Raw genomic sequence first — 13146 nt, 5'->3', positions numbered from 1 at the left:
TTTATCCACTTATGTATTTACAATTATTAGACATTTTATAACTTGTATGAAAATTCAGAAGATGCATGGTGTAATAGTACAGAATATGAAGGAGACCCATTTACTATAACCTGGATATTACAAACCTAACTAGATCTTCATTAGTATAATAGCATTCTTGTCTTGTAGTTATGTAGCACTTTGTAGATGGTTTTAAGGTTGCATGTGTAAATATAGTTTTTGATGATTTTTCTAAATTTTTGCCGAATGATTTTCTTATTTGTAGTTAATGGCACAAGATACTCTTTACTTAAGTCTAGTAATATTTTTTTAAGGTATGGGTTGTATTGTAACTTTTAGTCTGATGATGAATTTAAAATATTTTATATTCATGAAATGCTGAAAATATAAAAACTAAATGTGTACAATTTTTTTTATTTTTTTATTCATAATTTTTTGTCTGTCTTAAAGTTAAGGAGTTTAAAAGTCTCAATGATGCATGATTCAGTCCTTTTCCAGTAAACTTCTGAGATTAACTTTACATTTGTAATGGAGAGCCTATAGAATGGTCTTATTGGTTTATTATGCTTGTAATTATAAGCTGTAAATTAAAAAAAGTAACTGGAAGTATGAGAGAGATTTCTAGCTTTCGCGTATTAACCCATTCACGCCAGTTAATGTCCTATCATGTAGTTGGAAAATGTCCCCGTAACCGGTTGACATCCTGAGACGTTCTGCATTTTCTTGCCGAGTTCTGAGTGGGGCAGTTGTGGTATGCTGAAGCATCAGAAATAGAACACTAGATTGTTCTTAAATATATAATTTTTCATAATTTCTTAGACTCGGTTACTTTAGTTTAGGTGTTTGAATGTCATAAAATGTCACAAACAAACAAACAAAAAGTCACAGAAAACTATGTGATATTGATGACATCATGGTAATTTCTGCTTCTTGATCAGTTGAATAAAAAGATCCGAGTCAAAAAAGTACTGTAAAATCAAATGTGATTGGCCGAGAAATAAAATAAAATAACAAATTTCTAATATAATGCTAATTCTAATTTGTTGATTACCTGTGATATCATGTCACATTATGTCATGAGGTACATGTACATACTCATATGTAGATGTATGGTTATTTATATTATATTTTCATTTTGGTAAAGAAAAAAATAAGTATAAAACATGTTTTTGGATACACCACTAAAAGATTGCCTCCACTTTCCATTGGTATTGTCACATGGAAGTGAAGAATATATGCAAAGTTCAAGAAAATAGCACCAGAAAAGAATTGCTGTAACATATTTTTCAATTAAAATAACTCCTCTGAACATGGCAATAGTTAAACTTGCCTTTAAACTGTAGACGCATTCATGAAAACCATAAGAATAGGGTGGTGAAAAACGCTCTGAGAGGTTCTGTGTGGCCCATGCAGGGGGAAACCACCCCGGAACGAAGTATCGACCAATTGCTATCTTCCCAGTGGGAGCGGTAGTAGGCGAAAATATGTCCCTTCATCAATAGGTCAATCAAAAGTAAATTACTCTACAGATAGATAAAGTGTGGCAATACTTTTCTTCTCAAGTACTAATATATTTCATGCTTTGCTCTGGCTGATATTGACTTGGGCTGTTATATACCATGAAAGAAGTTATCGGCAATTACAATAGTTTTGTAAAAAGATCTAAGTATACTATAGATATACCCCCTAGTATATATAAAACAGTGATAAATGATGTCTGAAATAAACACACATTTACTTTTTAAATTGAACTGGATACTATGGTCATTGATTTTTAAACAAATATTACATGAAAACCAATTATAACTCAAAGGTGAAACTATTTCAATGTTGAGTGGATTCAGAATCATGCTCAATTATAAATCTTTATTAGCTTTTTGTAAGATTTAGGTTGGGTTGGATAAGGTTATTTTAGATTAGATTAGGTCAGGCTAGGCTAGGCAAGGAGTGGTTAATATAGGTTATATGATGTTATATCATATATGTCAGGACAGGTCAGATTAGGTTAGTGTGGATTGGATTAAGTCTGGCTAGACAAGGAGTTGCTTAGATGGGTTATGAGGTTATACTACATTTGTCAGGTCAGGTTAGGTTAGTGTGGAGTTGGGTTTGATGAGTTTAGTCAAATTAAGTTAGGCTAGGCTTGGTTAGTTTACTTTGGATTAGGTTCAGTCAGTTCAGGTTAATTTGGATTGACTTTGGTTGGGTTATGTAGTCTTAATGACATTATGGCATTATCATGAAATGGAAGAAAGTTGGTTGCCTACTGAGACAATATTGTCATAAATGTCATAAAAATATGAAGGAAAATTAACTGGTCAATTGTTCATCTCCGTTATGAAACGTATTTTCAGAGATGTCTTATTAATTTGGATTTGGAGAGAGATTTTTCTTGTGGTTATTGTGAGTTTCATCAAATTAAAAATTAAAAGTACATTTTTTTTTTATTAAAAAAGAAAAGAAAAGGTAAGTGATGATTTAATCTTTGGAACAATTTTACTCATGTTTGTGGGCCCATTTATATCAGCTTTTTAGATGGCTTTACTCACCACTGTGGTTGTTACACCCTCTCACTACCAGGTGGGCCTCCTGACCCCCAAAGACACCATGGTGGACCGACTCTGTCCTTGGGCTTCATATGTGGTGCAGCCGCCTAAGTCAGAGGGGATTGCCTATCAGCAACATTTCTGGAACCCCCCACCAGAAGAGGTAGGTGGAGAGACAGCAAAGAAGAGGATGAATGCCAGAAGAGAGATGTGGGAAGAAGAATGGGAGAGGAAGAACAAAACAGAAGGAAAGAAAGAAAGAAAGAAAGAGAAAATGTCAGAAATTTGGTGAAGGAGAGGGATGAGAGGAAGGGAAAAAGGGAAAGGAAGTGAGAAGGAAGGAGAAAGGGAGAGAGGGAGAAAAAGTGAGAAAGAGAAGGAGAAAGAGAAAGAGAAAGAGAGAGAGAGGGGGGGGAGGGGAAAGGAGAAGAGAGATGTGGGGATAGTGAAGTAAAACAGGGAAAAGGGACTAAGAATGGAAAGATTGTACCTGATGTAGGATAAAATATATATATTTAATCTACATAGGAACATGTCATTACAAATCTCATTGATGTCAAGAAATTATGATCTGATACAATGTCTTTTGCAACAGATATATAGCTTCAAGCACCCAAAGCCAAAGAAGCCAGCAAGTCTCAAGGTCTATGAATGTCATGTTGGCATTGGTACAAGCCAGCCAAAAGTTGGAACATACAAGGAGTTTACACTGAATGTTTTACCAAGGATAGTGAAGTTGGGTAAGTAAAAATTGGTGTTGCTATGGGATAATGACTTCAAATATTGTGTTATTTATTTTGAGGAATCCAAAAGACAGTAAAGAGTTTCCAGTTTACTTGACCAAATTGAGAAGAAAAAAATATTGTCTTTGCATTTCTCTGAAACTCAAATAAAGTGCTGATGTAAATTTATAAAAAATACTGATTTGTTCTGAGCTACAAATTAGCTTTACCTATGATTAGCTTTTATGTAAAAGGTTTGTAATTGCACTTATTGTATGATACTGTTCCAGGGTACAATGCTATCCAGGTAATGGCCATTATGGAACATGCCTATTATGCCAGCTTTGGTTACCAGGTGACCAGTTTCTTTGCTGCTTCAAGGTGAGAAGAGTGATGGAATTGTTTTCACTTTAATTTGGTTTCATTCTTGATATATATGTTGTTATTTTTTCAGATCAAGGGAGTGTTTAAATTTCTGTTTATTCAAATTGTTTTGGTTTGTGTATGCCTGGAAGAATGAAAAATAAACCAGTTAATTTCATGAAGAACTTTGCTTAGTACAAACTCCTCTTTGTTGTAGTCGTTATGGGACACCAGAAGAACTCAAAGAAATGGTCGACACAGCTCACTCCATGGGGTTGTATGTACTGCTGGACGTGGTACATTCTCATGCTTCCAAAAATGTCCTAGATGGTCTTAACGAGTTTGATGGAACTGACTCCTGCTATTTCCATGGAGGTAGCAGAGGAATACATGACCTTTGGGATTCAAGATTATTTAACTATTCAAAGTGAGTATGCAGCTTTTATTAAGCCCTTATAAGAGATATATTCCTTTTTTTTTGTTATCAGGCTTGATTTATGTATTTGTTCATTTTGAAATTGGAAAAATTTATACAACTTATTACCAAGAAGATGGTTTCTATTTATCTGTATCATTTGTATTCACAATGTTCTTCATTGGTACATGAAGAGAATATTTATAATTGGTACAGAAACAGGGAGCAGGTATTATTGATATATATATATATATATTTTATCCTTTACAGCTGGGAAGTGCTAAGGTTCCTTCTCTCCAACCTTCGCTGGTACCTAGAAGTATACAAGTTTGATGGATTTAGGTAAGTAATCCACTGTTGATGCTCTTTCTTGACTATACTGTTTTCACTTTTGATTTTTTCTTATGATTAATACTGGAACATAAATATTCATCACTGGAGTAATCTGTAACACTGGTTTCATATACAATTACAGGTTTGATGGTGTAACTTCCATGTTGTATCACTCACATGGAATAGGTGAAGGTTTTAGCGGAGACTATAACGATTACTTTGGCATGAATGTGGACACAGAAGCTCTAGTGTATCTCATGCTGGCCAACCACATGGTCCATGAACTGGATCCAGAGATCATAACCATTGCTGAGGTGGCTACTATTTCTAGCAGCTGTTTGTGAAATTCCATTCACTCACAGGATTGATATGAACTTGTTTATTGAGACAGTATTTGAATTGAATGTATATATATATTCTTGCATGAGTAGAGTTTTAATCTTTATGTCTTGGGTTTAAAATCTAAATGATGGAGAATTTGTTTATACAATTTCTTTTTAGATGAAATAGAAATGAACAAATAGACTTGAGTGTATTGATATATGTGTATATATCTGTATACTTTTGTACAATCATGCATACTCACATTTTTTACATATTTATACAGACACAAATGGGTATAAAAATCAATACAAACATGTTCAATCACACCTTTACATATGCATGTATATGTACATACACCTGAAAATGGTAAGTGTTTATTTGCTTGTATTCATTCAGGATGTCTCAGGAATGCCAGCTCTCTGCCGGCCAGTAGAAGAAGGTGGTGGAGGGTTTGATTATCGTCTGGGCATGGCCATTCCTGACACTTGGATTAAGTTATTGAAGGAGAAGTCGGATGATGACTGGGATATGGGGAATATATGCCACATTCTTGAGAATCGGCGATACAAGGAAAAGACGGTTGCTTATGCAGAATCACATGACCAGGTTAGTAAAACAGTTTGGAATAGCAAAATGTGTGTGTTGATGTATCATGTACTATCATTTGGATTTTTTTCTCTAATTTACAGATTCCTCATAATTATGTAAGAGTTTTGTTTCCTGTCATATATTCTTACCATCATGCAGGACATACATAACTCTTACTTATTCTTACATTCTGTAGTGAAGTAGAATTTCCTCAATTAACTATGAATCTCTAATAATATCTGATACTGCATTTCAACCATAAATTTAATGCCTGAATTGATTTACCAGGCACTAGTAGGGGACAAGACCTTGGCATTCTGGCTCATGGACAAGGAGATGTACACTCATATGTCCAAGATGTCTCCTCCATCACTAATCATAGATCGCGGTCTGGCTCTGCACAAGATGATCCGCCTAATCACCCATGGCTTGGGGGGCGAGGCCTACCTTAACTTCATGGGTAAGCGATTCCCTTTCTAACGAGAAATGTGTCCTAATGTTACCATAGATTTGAAATTACCATTTGAATCTCTCTAAATAATGAAGTCATCAGATTTTAGGGAAGCAGTAAGCTTTACATTGTCTTTATGTTTTTGTAGTTAAGAAAATATGGATTAATCAATACTGGTATTGTATTTACGTCTTCATTCCAAAATCTCAACAGAAATTGAGATAATTGAATGGGAAAACTTATGAAAAAGAAAGAATTTTTTCCTTAGGTTATGTTGTCTACTAAATGATGATGCAGCATGATGTATAAGTTATAAATAAAGAAGTCAAAACATGTAGGCATGATTTAGACTCCAGTATTATAGTTATTTGATGCCAATATTGATCATTATTAATCCTCAAATTTAACACAGGTAATGAGTTTGGACACCCGGAGTGGCTAGACTTTCCCCGCAGTGGCAACCAGGAGAGCTACCACTATGCACGGCGCCAGTGGAATGTGGTTGATGATTCCCTCCTGAAGTACGAGTACCTCAATAACTTTGATGCTGCCATGAACCACACAGAAGAAAAATATGGTTGGCTGAGGGCTGAACCAGTAAGGTTTCCTATGGTTTCTGTACATTTCTTTACATTTGGAAGGAATCTCCACATTATTTGTCTTTTCAGGTTGAGGCTCACAGGTTATTTTTGCATAGTCATTTAGTAATTGACTGTTATTATTATTTACCAAGGGACTTTGCTTTATTATTTGCTTCCTCAGTGTTCTCAGTGAAAATATGGAATTGTGTAGTATTAGCTTGGAACTGTTGAAAGTGCTTATGTAACAAATAATAATGGGTCCAAGACCAAGGTGTGAGGGACACCAAATCTTGAAGGTATTTCTTCTTGAACAGCTCCTCTTAATATATATGATTCCACTAGAAATCAGACACAGTGCTGAAATAATAAGAAGGATCTGATGATCAATGGTATCAAAGCATGGTTGCCAAGAGATCCAGTCACATTAGGAGAAATTATCCCTCCCCCCCCATATTCAATATCAGGTTATTACAAATTTTAAGCAAAATAGTATGTGGACTGCAATGAAGAAATTACCATTTCATTAGAGCAGAAAGGCAGCTCATCCAAAATTGCCAGTTTCAAAACCTTCAAAAGAAAGATGAGAGAGTGTGAAAGTCTGCTATGTTATCAGCATCAAAGCCAGCCTTCTTTTGGATACCTAGTTAGAGTAAAGCTGACTTCTTAAAAGACACAAAGTCTGATCTAAGTAACTTTTTTTTAACAATGCATGCTGTTGACTTTTTAAATGCGAGTGGTATTTTAGATACATTTATGGGATCCAGCTAGCAAAAGATCTTAATGTTCCTGATGTATTTTCGGACGTCCTTCACTGCTGGTTAAAACAGTTAAGAGTTAAGTTAAGTTCATTAGTGGCTGCACAGGAGGGCACTACAGTAACTGCTTTTTGCCTAGCAAGTTTTCCAAAGCTACAAACTATATCTAGTCATCTTCATATGAAATTTTGCTCCTGTGGTACACCACTTTGCATGTCAAGGCAGGAGAAAGTACTTCTCTCCATGCCACCATGTATTGAGAATGTGACATTTCATCCACAGTCTACCTCATGCTCTCTTGTCTATGTTACCTATGAAGCATAGCAATACACAAATCATTCCATGGAGTCATGTATTGGCAAGCTAATTCACCTGTCCTATGACACAGGGAATGATCTGCACTTGAGGAATGATAAATTGCCTGGCTTTTAAACAAAATACCATGTCTAGTGTGACCAGAAACATGTGTGGATCGGTTTATATGATCAACAAAGTTGTTCACATCTATCAATTCCACAAATTCAGCAGAAAAAGGTTTACACAAGAGATCATCAATACAGTAATTGAAGAAATTAGTTGTTTGCCAGATTTGTGTGAAAATCCTTCAACAGATGAGTGAAACCCATCCATGAAACTCTCAGGTCGATAGAATACAGCCAAATGCATGACCTGTGATCTCAAATCAAGCACTACTTCCATCATCTCAAAAGAAGACACCCAATCATTTAGATCCAGCTTAATACCAGACAAAATCCTTTTATTTGCAATTACTGCCCCACCTCCTTGAGTTAGTGTTAGTTCAAGGGGCTTATATTAATGCAACTTTTGCTGGGAGTGCAACATGGATGACATTGGACTTGACCAGCTATGTTTCAGTGAGGATCAATACATCCAAGCTGAAGTAATTTCATGTTTGTGCCATATTACCCGACTTATTAGGAGGAGAATAAGTATTAAGTAACCTGATTCTTAGATAGCTTATTTATTTATTTATTTTATTTTATTTTTTTATTTTTTTTTGGACACAGAAAGCTTAGTATTTTCAACATGTTGATGCTAGGAAATCAAACTGGACAGTCATGCCCTGATGCAAAGCAATCCTAGGACTCAGATAGGTGAACAATTTGGACAGGAAGCTGTTGAGAATAGTAATTCCTTGCTCAAGAGGCAGAGGTAGCTGACTCTCTGATGGGCATTTTGCAGAAATGTATCCAAACTTCCGATAGAGGTAACACTGAGTTACCCAGAAATTGTCATAGGCTCTACATCGGTTTAGACCAGCGTACACACCATTTTTTGTTCTGAATGCAAGAAATAATTTGAGTCACACCTTGATCACATCATGATTGAAGTCACCCCATGTCTTTGTAAGTACAAACTCGTTTGTGCAGCCCCTGGTTCTTCCAGCTTTTTGTTCAATACATAATTTATTATCAAGGAGTGACTTAGGTAAACCAAACAATGTGATTTTCAATAGAAACATCTCTGGCTCAGACTCAGTATATTATAACTCTTTACCATTGCAGAGTGCAATATTTGTATCCTTTTTTTTATTTTTTTTAATATAAATATCACAAGAAAGGGGCCAGATTTTGTCTCCCTCAACTAACTCTCCACTTGTACATTGGAAAGGGCATCCTCAATGTCCACTGCCCTCTGCGAGATCAACTGTAACTGCTAGTAATGACTCCTTTTTCCTGATACACTCACCTCAACTATAAGACCCCATCTTTGTCTTCATCATATACTCTAACCTCTTTAAAGCCCTCTTCAGGAATTCAGCTAACTTCTTTGGCTTTGATTCCCTAGTGTCAGTGTCAGAAAATTGAATTTTTGTTACAAGAACACAGATATATTGTTATTCAGGATATCAAATTTTAGCTGGTTAGCATACTGATCATATAATCGTTAGCTCATGAACACAAAATCCACCACAAATTTCACACCCTGTAGGCAACCATTTACCACACTGTGTATGTCCCAGAAGTTTGGCTCCATTTTCCACTGCCCTGGTTAATGATTATTGCTACCATAAGAACACTAATACCTTGTCATTTTATTGCATCAATTATGATTACATAGATGGGACAGCGGTAGGTAGGTCTTTACATTTGTATATTACTATTAAATATATATATATTAGATATACTAAAAGAGTATTTTATTTTTTATTTAAGAAAATACATTTTTACCATAAACAAAGTTTGCTTTATTATATTTATATTTTTTCTTCTGAATTTTAGGGATATATAAGCACAAAGCACCAAGGAGACAAAGTGATTGCATTTGAAAGAGGAAACTGTGTTTTCATTTTCAACTTCCATACTTCTCAAAGCTACACGGATTACAAGGTCAGTAATATATTTGTAAAAAAAAATATTGCTATTTGGTATTTATAGTGATTGCTTATAGTAGTTGATATTGGATTATCAGAATTTTTATGAGATCCCACTTTGACAACGATAAAAAATTACAGATTGGAGTCGGCTGTAGCGGGAAATACAAGATAGTACTCGATACAGATGCCGAGGAATTTGGTGGGCACAAACTCCTAGATCATAACACAGATTTCTTGACAAAGAATGAAGGCTTTAATAGTCGTCCTCATTGCGTGATGGTAAGAAATTTAATCTATAAAAGTTTTGTTTTCTGTTGGGTATTTTTTTCTCCAGGATTAGCAGCTTTATTACATCATTTAATTTGTTTTTCTGTTTATATTATTATTAATTAGTTCAATATGTTGTTGTAAACTGATATTTTCTATATCTTTTACAGGTATATATCCCTAGCAGAGTTGCCATTGTGCTTGCCAAAGTGGAATAAATAATGGAGTACTGAATCAGCAATTGAAGCCAAGTGTGTTGCCATGATATAGATGATATTGTTGTGTAGTGGTAGATGGAAAGAAAAGGGAAAAGACTTGAGGTTGTGTGTTGATGTTTGGCATTAATTTTTTATTGATATTTTATTTGTTATATATTGAAGTGTAATGATTCTTTCTCTGTTACATATTTTTTGTTACTATATGAAAGTATTTATACAGATCAGTAATATATAGCAGTTATATTACGCACATCATTTATATATTATATATTAAGGATAAAAGTACTGAACTGGAAAAGAACATATTATGTAAGATAATGTAAGCAGTAAAGAGATATATTATGAATTGACATTTGTGCTAAACCTTAATGTTTCATTGTATTTAGAGGCTCCAAAATAGAAGCTCAAAGTACAGTAATTGCTTATGCCTATGTATTTTTTTGTCAGTAAATATGAGAAAAAGGCCATTATAATATTTTCTCGCAGAGGCTTTTATCATAAACATAGAAGGTGCCAGTTTATTGTACTGATGTTTTTGCATTTATGAACTTTTTTGATGATATATTTTTGTATTTATTGTTGATTTTATAGTCTTCCAGTGATTTATAAAAACAGAGCACATGTAAATCGGTAAAATTTGAGTGCCCTCTGTGAAAGAGAGCAAAATAGAAATAACTACCTGTAACCAGATGACTGTTAAGACCCTCTTATGGTCTGTTATCTGAAAGAATACTTGATAAATTTTACCCAACAAAAGGAGGATTGAGTAAATAAAGTTAAAATGCAATGGCTCAGATTCACAAAGATTCTGTTACTTGCTCTCTAAAGAAACTAGGCTGCATATAATCTGTGAAGTGTGCATTGGATTTCATAATCTCCTTTGTATGTATGAGACTGTCGTGTCCTCTTTTATAATTAGGAAAAAGAAAACTAGATAATTTACCTTTTCTTTTGCATGATTTTGATGTCATTTCTCTTGACCTTCTTCCCCTAATATATATTTCAAATTACCATGAACATTTTAATATGTGTAGTGAAAATAAGTTGTGCCTTTATTTCTTTGTTGTTTCCATTTAAATTATTAAATTTGTATCCAGTACAGAGATCTTAAAATTGTTATTGATTTCAACTAACCTAATGCATTCTATTGACCTGACCTTGTTTTAAGGGAAAAAAATCATGTGATATGTGTTGCCGTTTCTGATTTGTATCTTGACACATGCATGGTTTTAAGTAAATGGAGATATCTGTTGGAATTTACATTGAACAACTGCTGGATTACTTTACTTTCTTGTCTATCTGTTGTCTGTTTCTGTCTTCCACTTCATTTTTCTTTTCCTTTTTCTTTTTCTTCTTGTTCCTCTTCTTATTCCTTTTCTTTTTCTTCTTTTTCCTCCTCTTCTTCTTTTTCCTCTTCTTCTTCTTCCTCTTCTTCTTCTTCTCATTTTTCCTCTTCTTCTCCTTTTTCCTCTTCTTCATTTTCTTTTTCCTCTTCTTCTTCCTCTTTGTCCTATTTCTCCTTTTCTTCTTCCTCTTCCTCCTCCTCTTTCTCATCTTCTTCTTCTTCCTCCTCCTCCCCCTCTTTCTCATCTTCTTCTTCTTCCTCCTCCTCCCCCCTCCCCTCCTCCTCCCCCCTCCCCTCCTCCTCCCCCCTCCCCTCCTCTTCCTCCTCCTCCTCCTCCTCCTCTTCCTCCTCCTCTTCCTCCTCCTCTCCTCCTCCTCTTCCTCCTCCTCTTCCTCCTCCTCTTCCTCCTCCTCTCCTCCTCCTCCCTCCTCCTCCTCCTCCTCCTCCTCCTCCTCCTCCTCCTCCTCCTCCTCCTCCTCCTCCTCCTCCTCCTCCTCCTCCTCCTCCTCCTCCTCCTCCTCCTCCTCCTCCTCCATATTCGGATAGACAAGATCAACAAGGAAAGAAAATATATCACTCCATTGGAAATGCATCCTCAAAGGAAACAAAAGGTGGTGCCTTGACAGAGTTGCTTAACTATTTTATTGCTAGTGTTCTAGGAAGTGTAATTTAATCAATTTACAGTATTTCTGGCAGTTCAGTCATGGATTTACACCTTGAGGGGAGACCAATATCATTTTGAAGTTTTAGTTTTTTTCAGAATGTTAATTTTCCTTGCCATGTAAGTGGATGACAGTGAACAAACATCTGAATTTCTGTGATATCTCAGGATAGTGCTGTAAATAGATTCGAGTTATATGTAGATGATATTTTGTGTAACCAATTAATCTCTGATGTAATGCAATCATAGCAGTGTAGTTTCCAATTTTGATTTTAGTGCCATGACAATTAAGAGCCGTTACAGTAATCAGTTCTTATGAGAAGCTCTGCTAAATACAAATGTATTATTTTGAAAATAAAAAGAATATTACATTCAAACTTTGTATCGCTATCTATACGTATAAACGTTGGGGTGTAATGATTTTATATTGATTTTGGATTGGCATCCGCAGATTGCTAACCAGTATGAATGAGCAAACAGCAGAAACTCCCTTGGTTCACAATCATTGCATATCTATTGCGCAATGGAAGGAAGGGCAATATAATGACTAGTGGGGGAGAATATTGGGGAAATTTGTTTAATTACAAGGGTCTGTATGGATTTGTTTCAAGGATTGTTCTCAGAGGATAGGTCATGTTGATAATGAAGGATATGCCCAATTGCTGAAGTAGTTTGATTATGGAGTTTGGAAGACACCAGATACACTGGTGCATTCGGCTTCTGCCCATCAGAAAATCTTTGAGTTATCACGCTTACAGGAATGACCAAGGTCAACTCACTTTGTGTGTGTGTGTGTGTGTGTGTGTGTGTGTGTGTGTGTGTGTGTGTGTGTGTGTGTGTGTGTGTGTGTGTGTGTGTGTGTGTGTGTGTGTGTGTGTGTGTGTGTGTATATGTGTATGTGTATGTGTATGTGTGTGTGTGTGTGTATGTGTGTATGTGCATGTGCATGTGCATGTGCATGTATGTGTATGTGTATATGTGTGTGTATGTGTATGTGTATATGTGTATGTGTGTGTGTGTGTATGTGTATGTGTGTGTGTGTGTTTGTGTGTGTATATGTGTATGTGTATGTGTATCTGTGTGTGTATGTGCGTGTGCGTGTGCGTGTGCGTGTGCGTGCATTTTATAAATAAATTAAAACGCACATGAATTACCATAAAGTCTTTTGCAATGAAAAATATTTTCTTTAGTCTGAAAGGAAGACAATGCCGTTGGGACAATGACAAATAAACATTGGCT

The 13146-nt window shown here is 35.4% G+C and overlaps 1 protein-coding gene across 2 annotated transcripts in view; it reads left to right on the top strand.

The window, feature by feature from the left end:
- The window catches only part of AGBE (1,4-alpha-glucan-branching enzyme), a 20936-nt gene extending 8652 nt beyond the window's left edge, over window positions 1-12284 (top strand). Inside the window, exons 4-15 of one of the 2 annotated variants that reach the window (XM_043011425.2) lie at window positions 2581-2709; window positions 3142-3286; window positions 3559-3649; window positions 3849-4058; window positions 4317-4388; window positions 4522-4693; window positions 5100-5309; window positions 5580-5751; window positions 6155-6339; window positions 9322-9429; window positions 9555-9695; window positions 9854-12284. In XM_043011425.2, the coding sequence (XP_042867359.2) occupies window positions 2581-2709; window positions 3142-3286; window positions 3559-3649; window positions 3849-4058; window positions 4317-4388; window positions 4522-4693; window positions 5100-5309; window positions 5580-5751; window positions 6155-6339; window positions 9322-9429; window positions 9555-9695; window positions 9854-9901 (1683 nt within the window). In that variant the 3' untranslated portion in view covers window positions 9902-12284. The remainder of the gene's footprint in view (window positions 1-2580; window positions 2710-3141; window positions 3287-3558; window positions 3650-3848; window positions 4059-4316; window positions 4389-4521; window positions 4694-5099; window positions 5310-5579; window positions 5752-6154; window positions 6340-9321; window positions 9430-9554; window positions 9696-9853) is intronic. The other variant, XM_043011424.2, reaches the window with a different exon arrangement.
- Window positions 12285-13146: the final 862 nt, after the last annotated feature.

The sequence above is a fragment of the Penaeus japonicus genome, unplaced genomic scaffold, assembly GCF_977035675.1.
Source record: "Penaeus japonicus unplaced genomic scaffold, GWHDUDI00000001_assembly GWHDUDI00000017, whole genome shotgun sequence".
NCBI lineage: Eukaryota > Metazoa > Arthropoda > Malacostraca > Decapoda > Penaeidae > Penaeus > Penaeus japonicus.
This window is presented reverse-complemented; position numbering and strand designations above follow the sequence as displayed.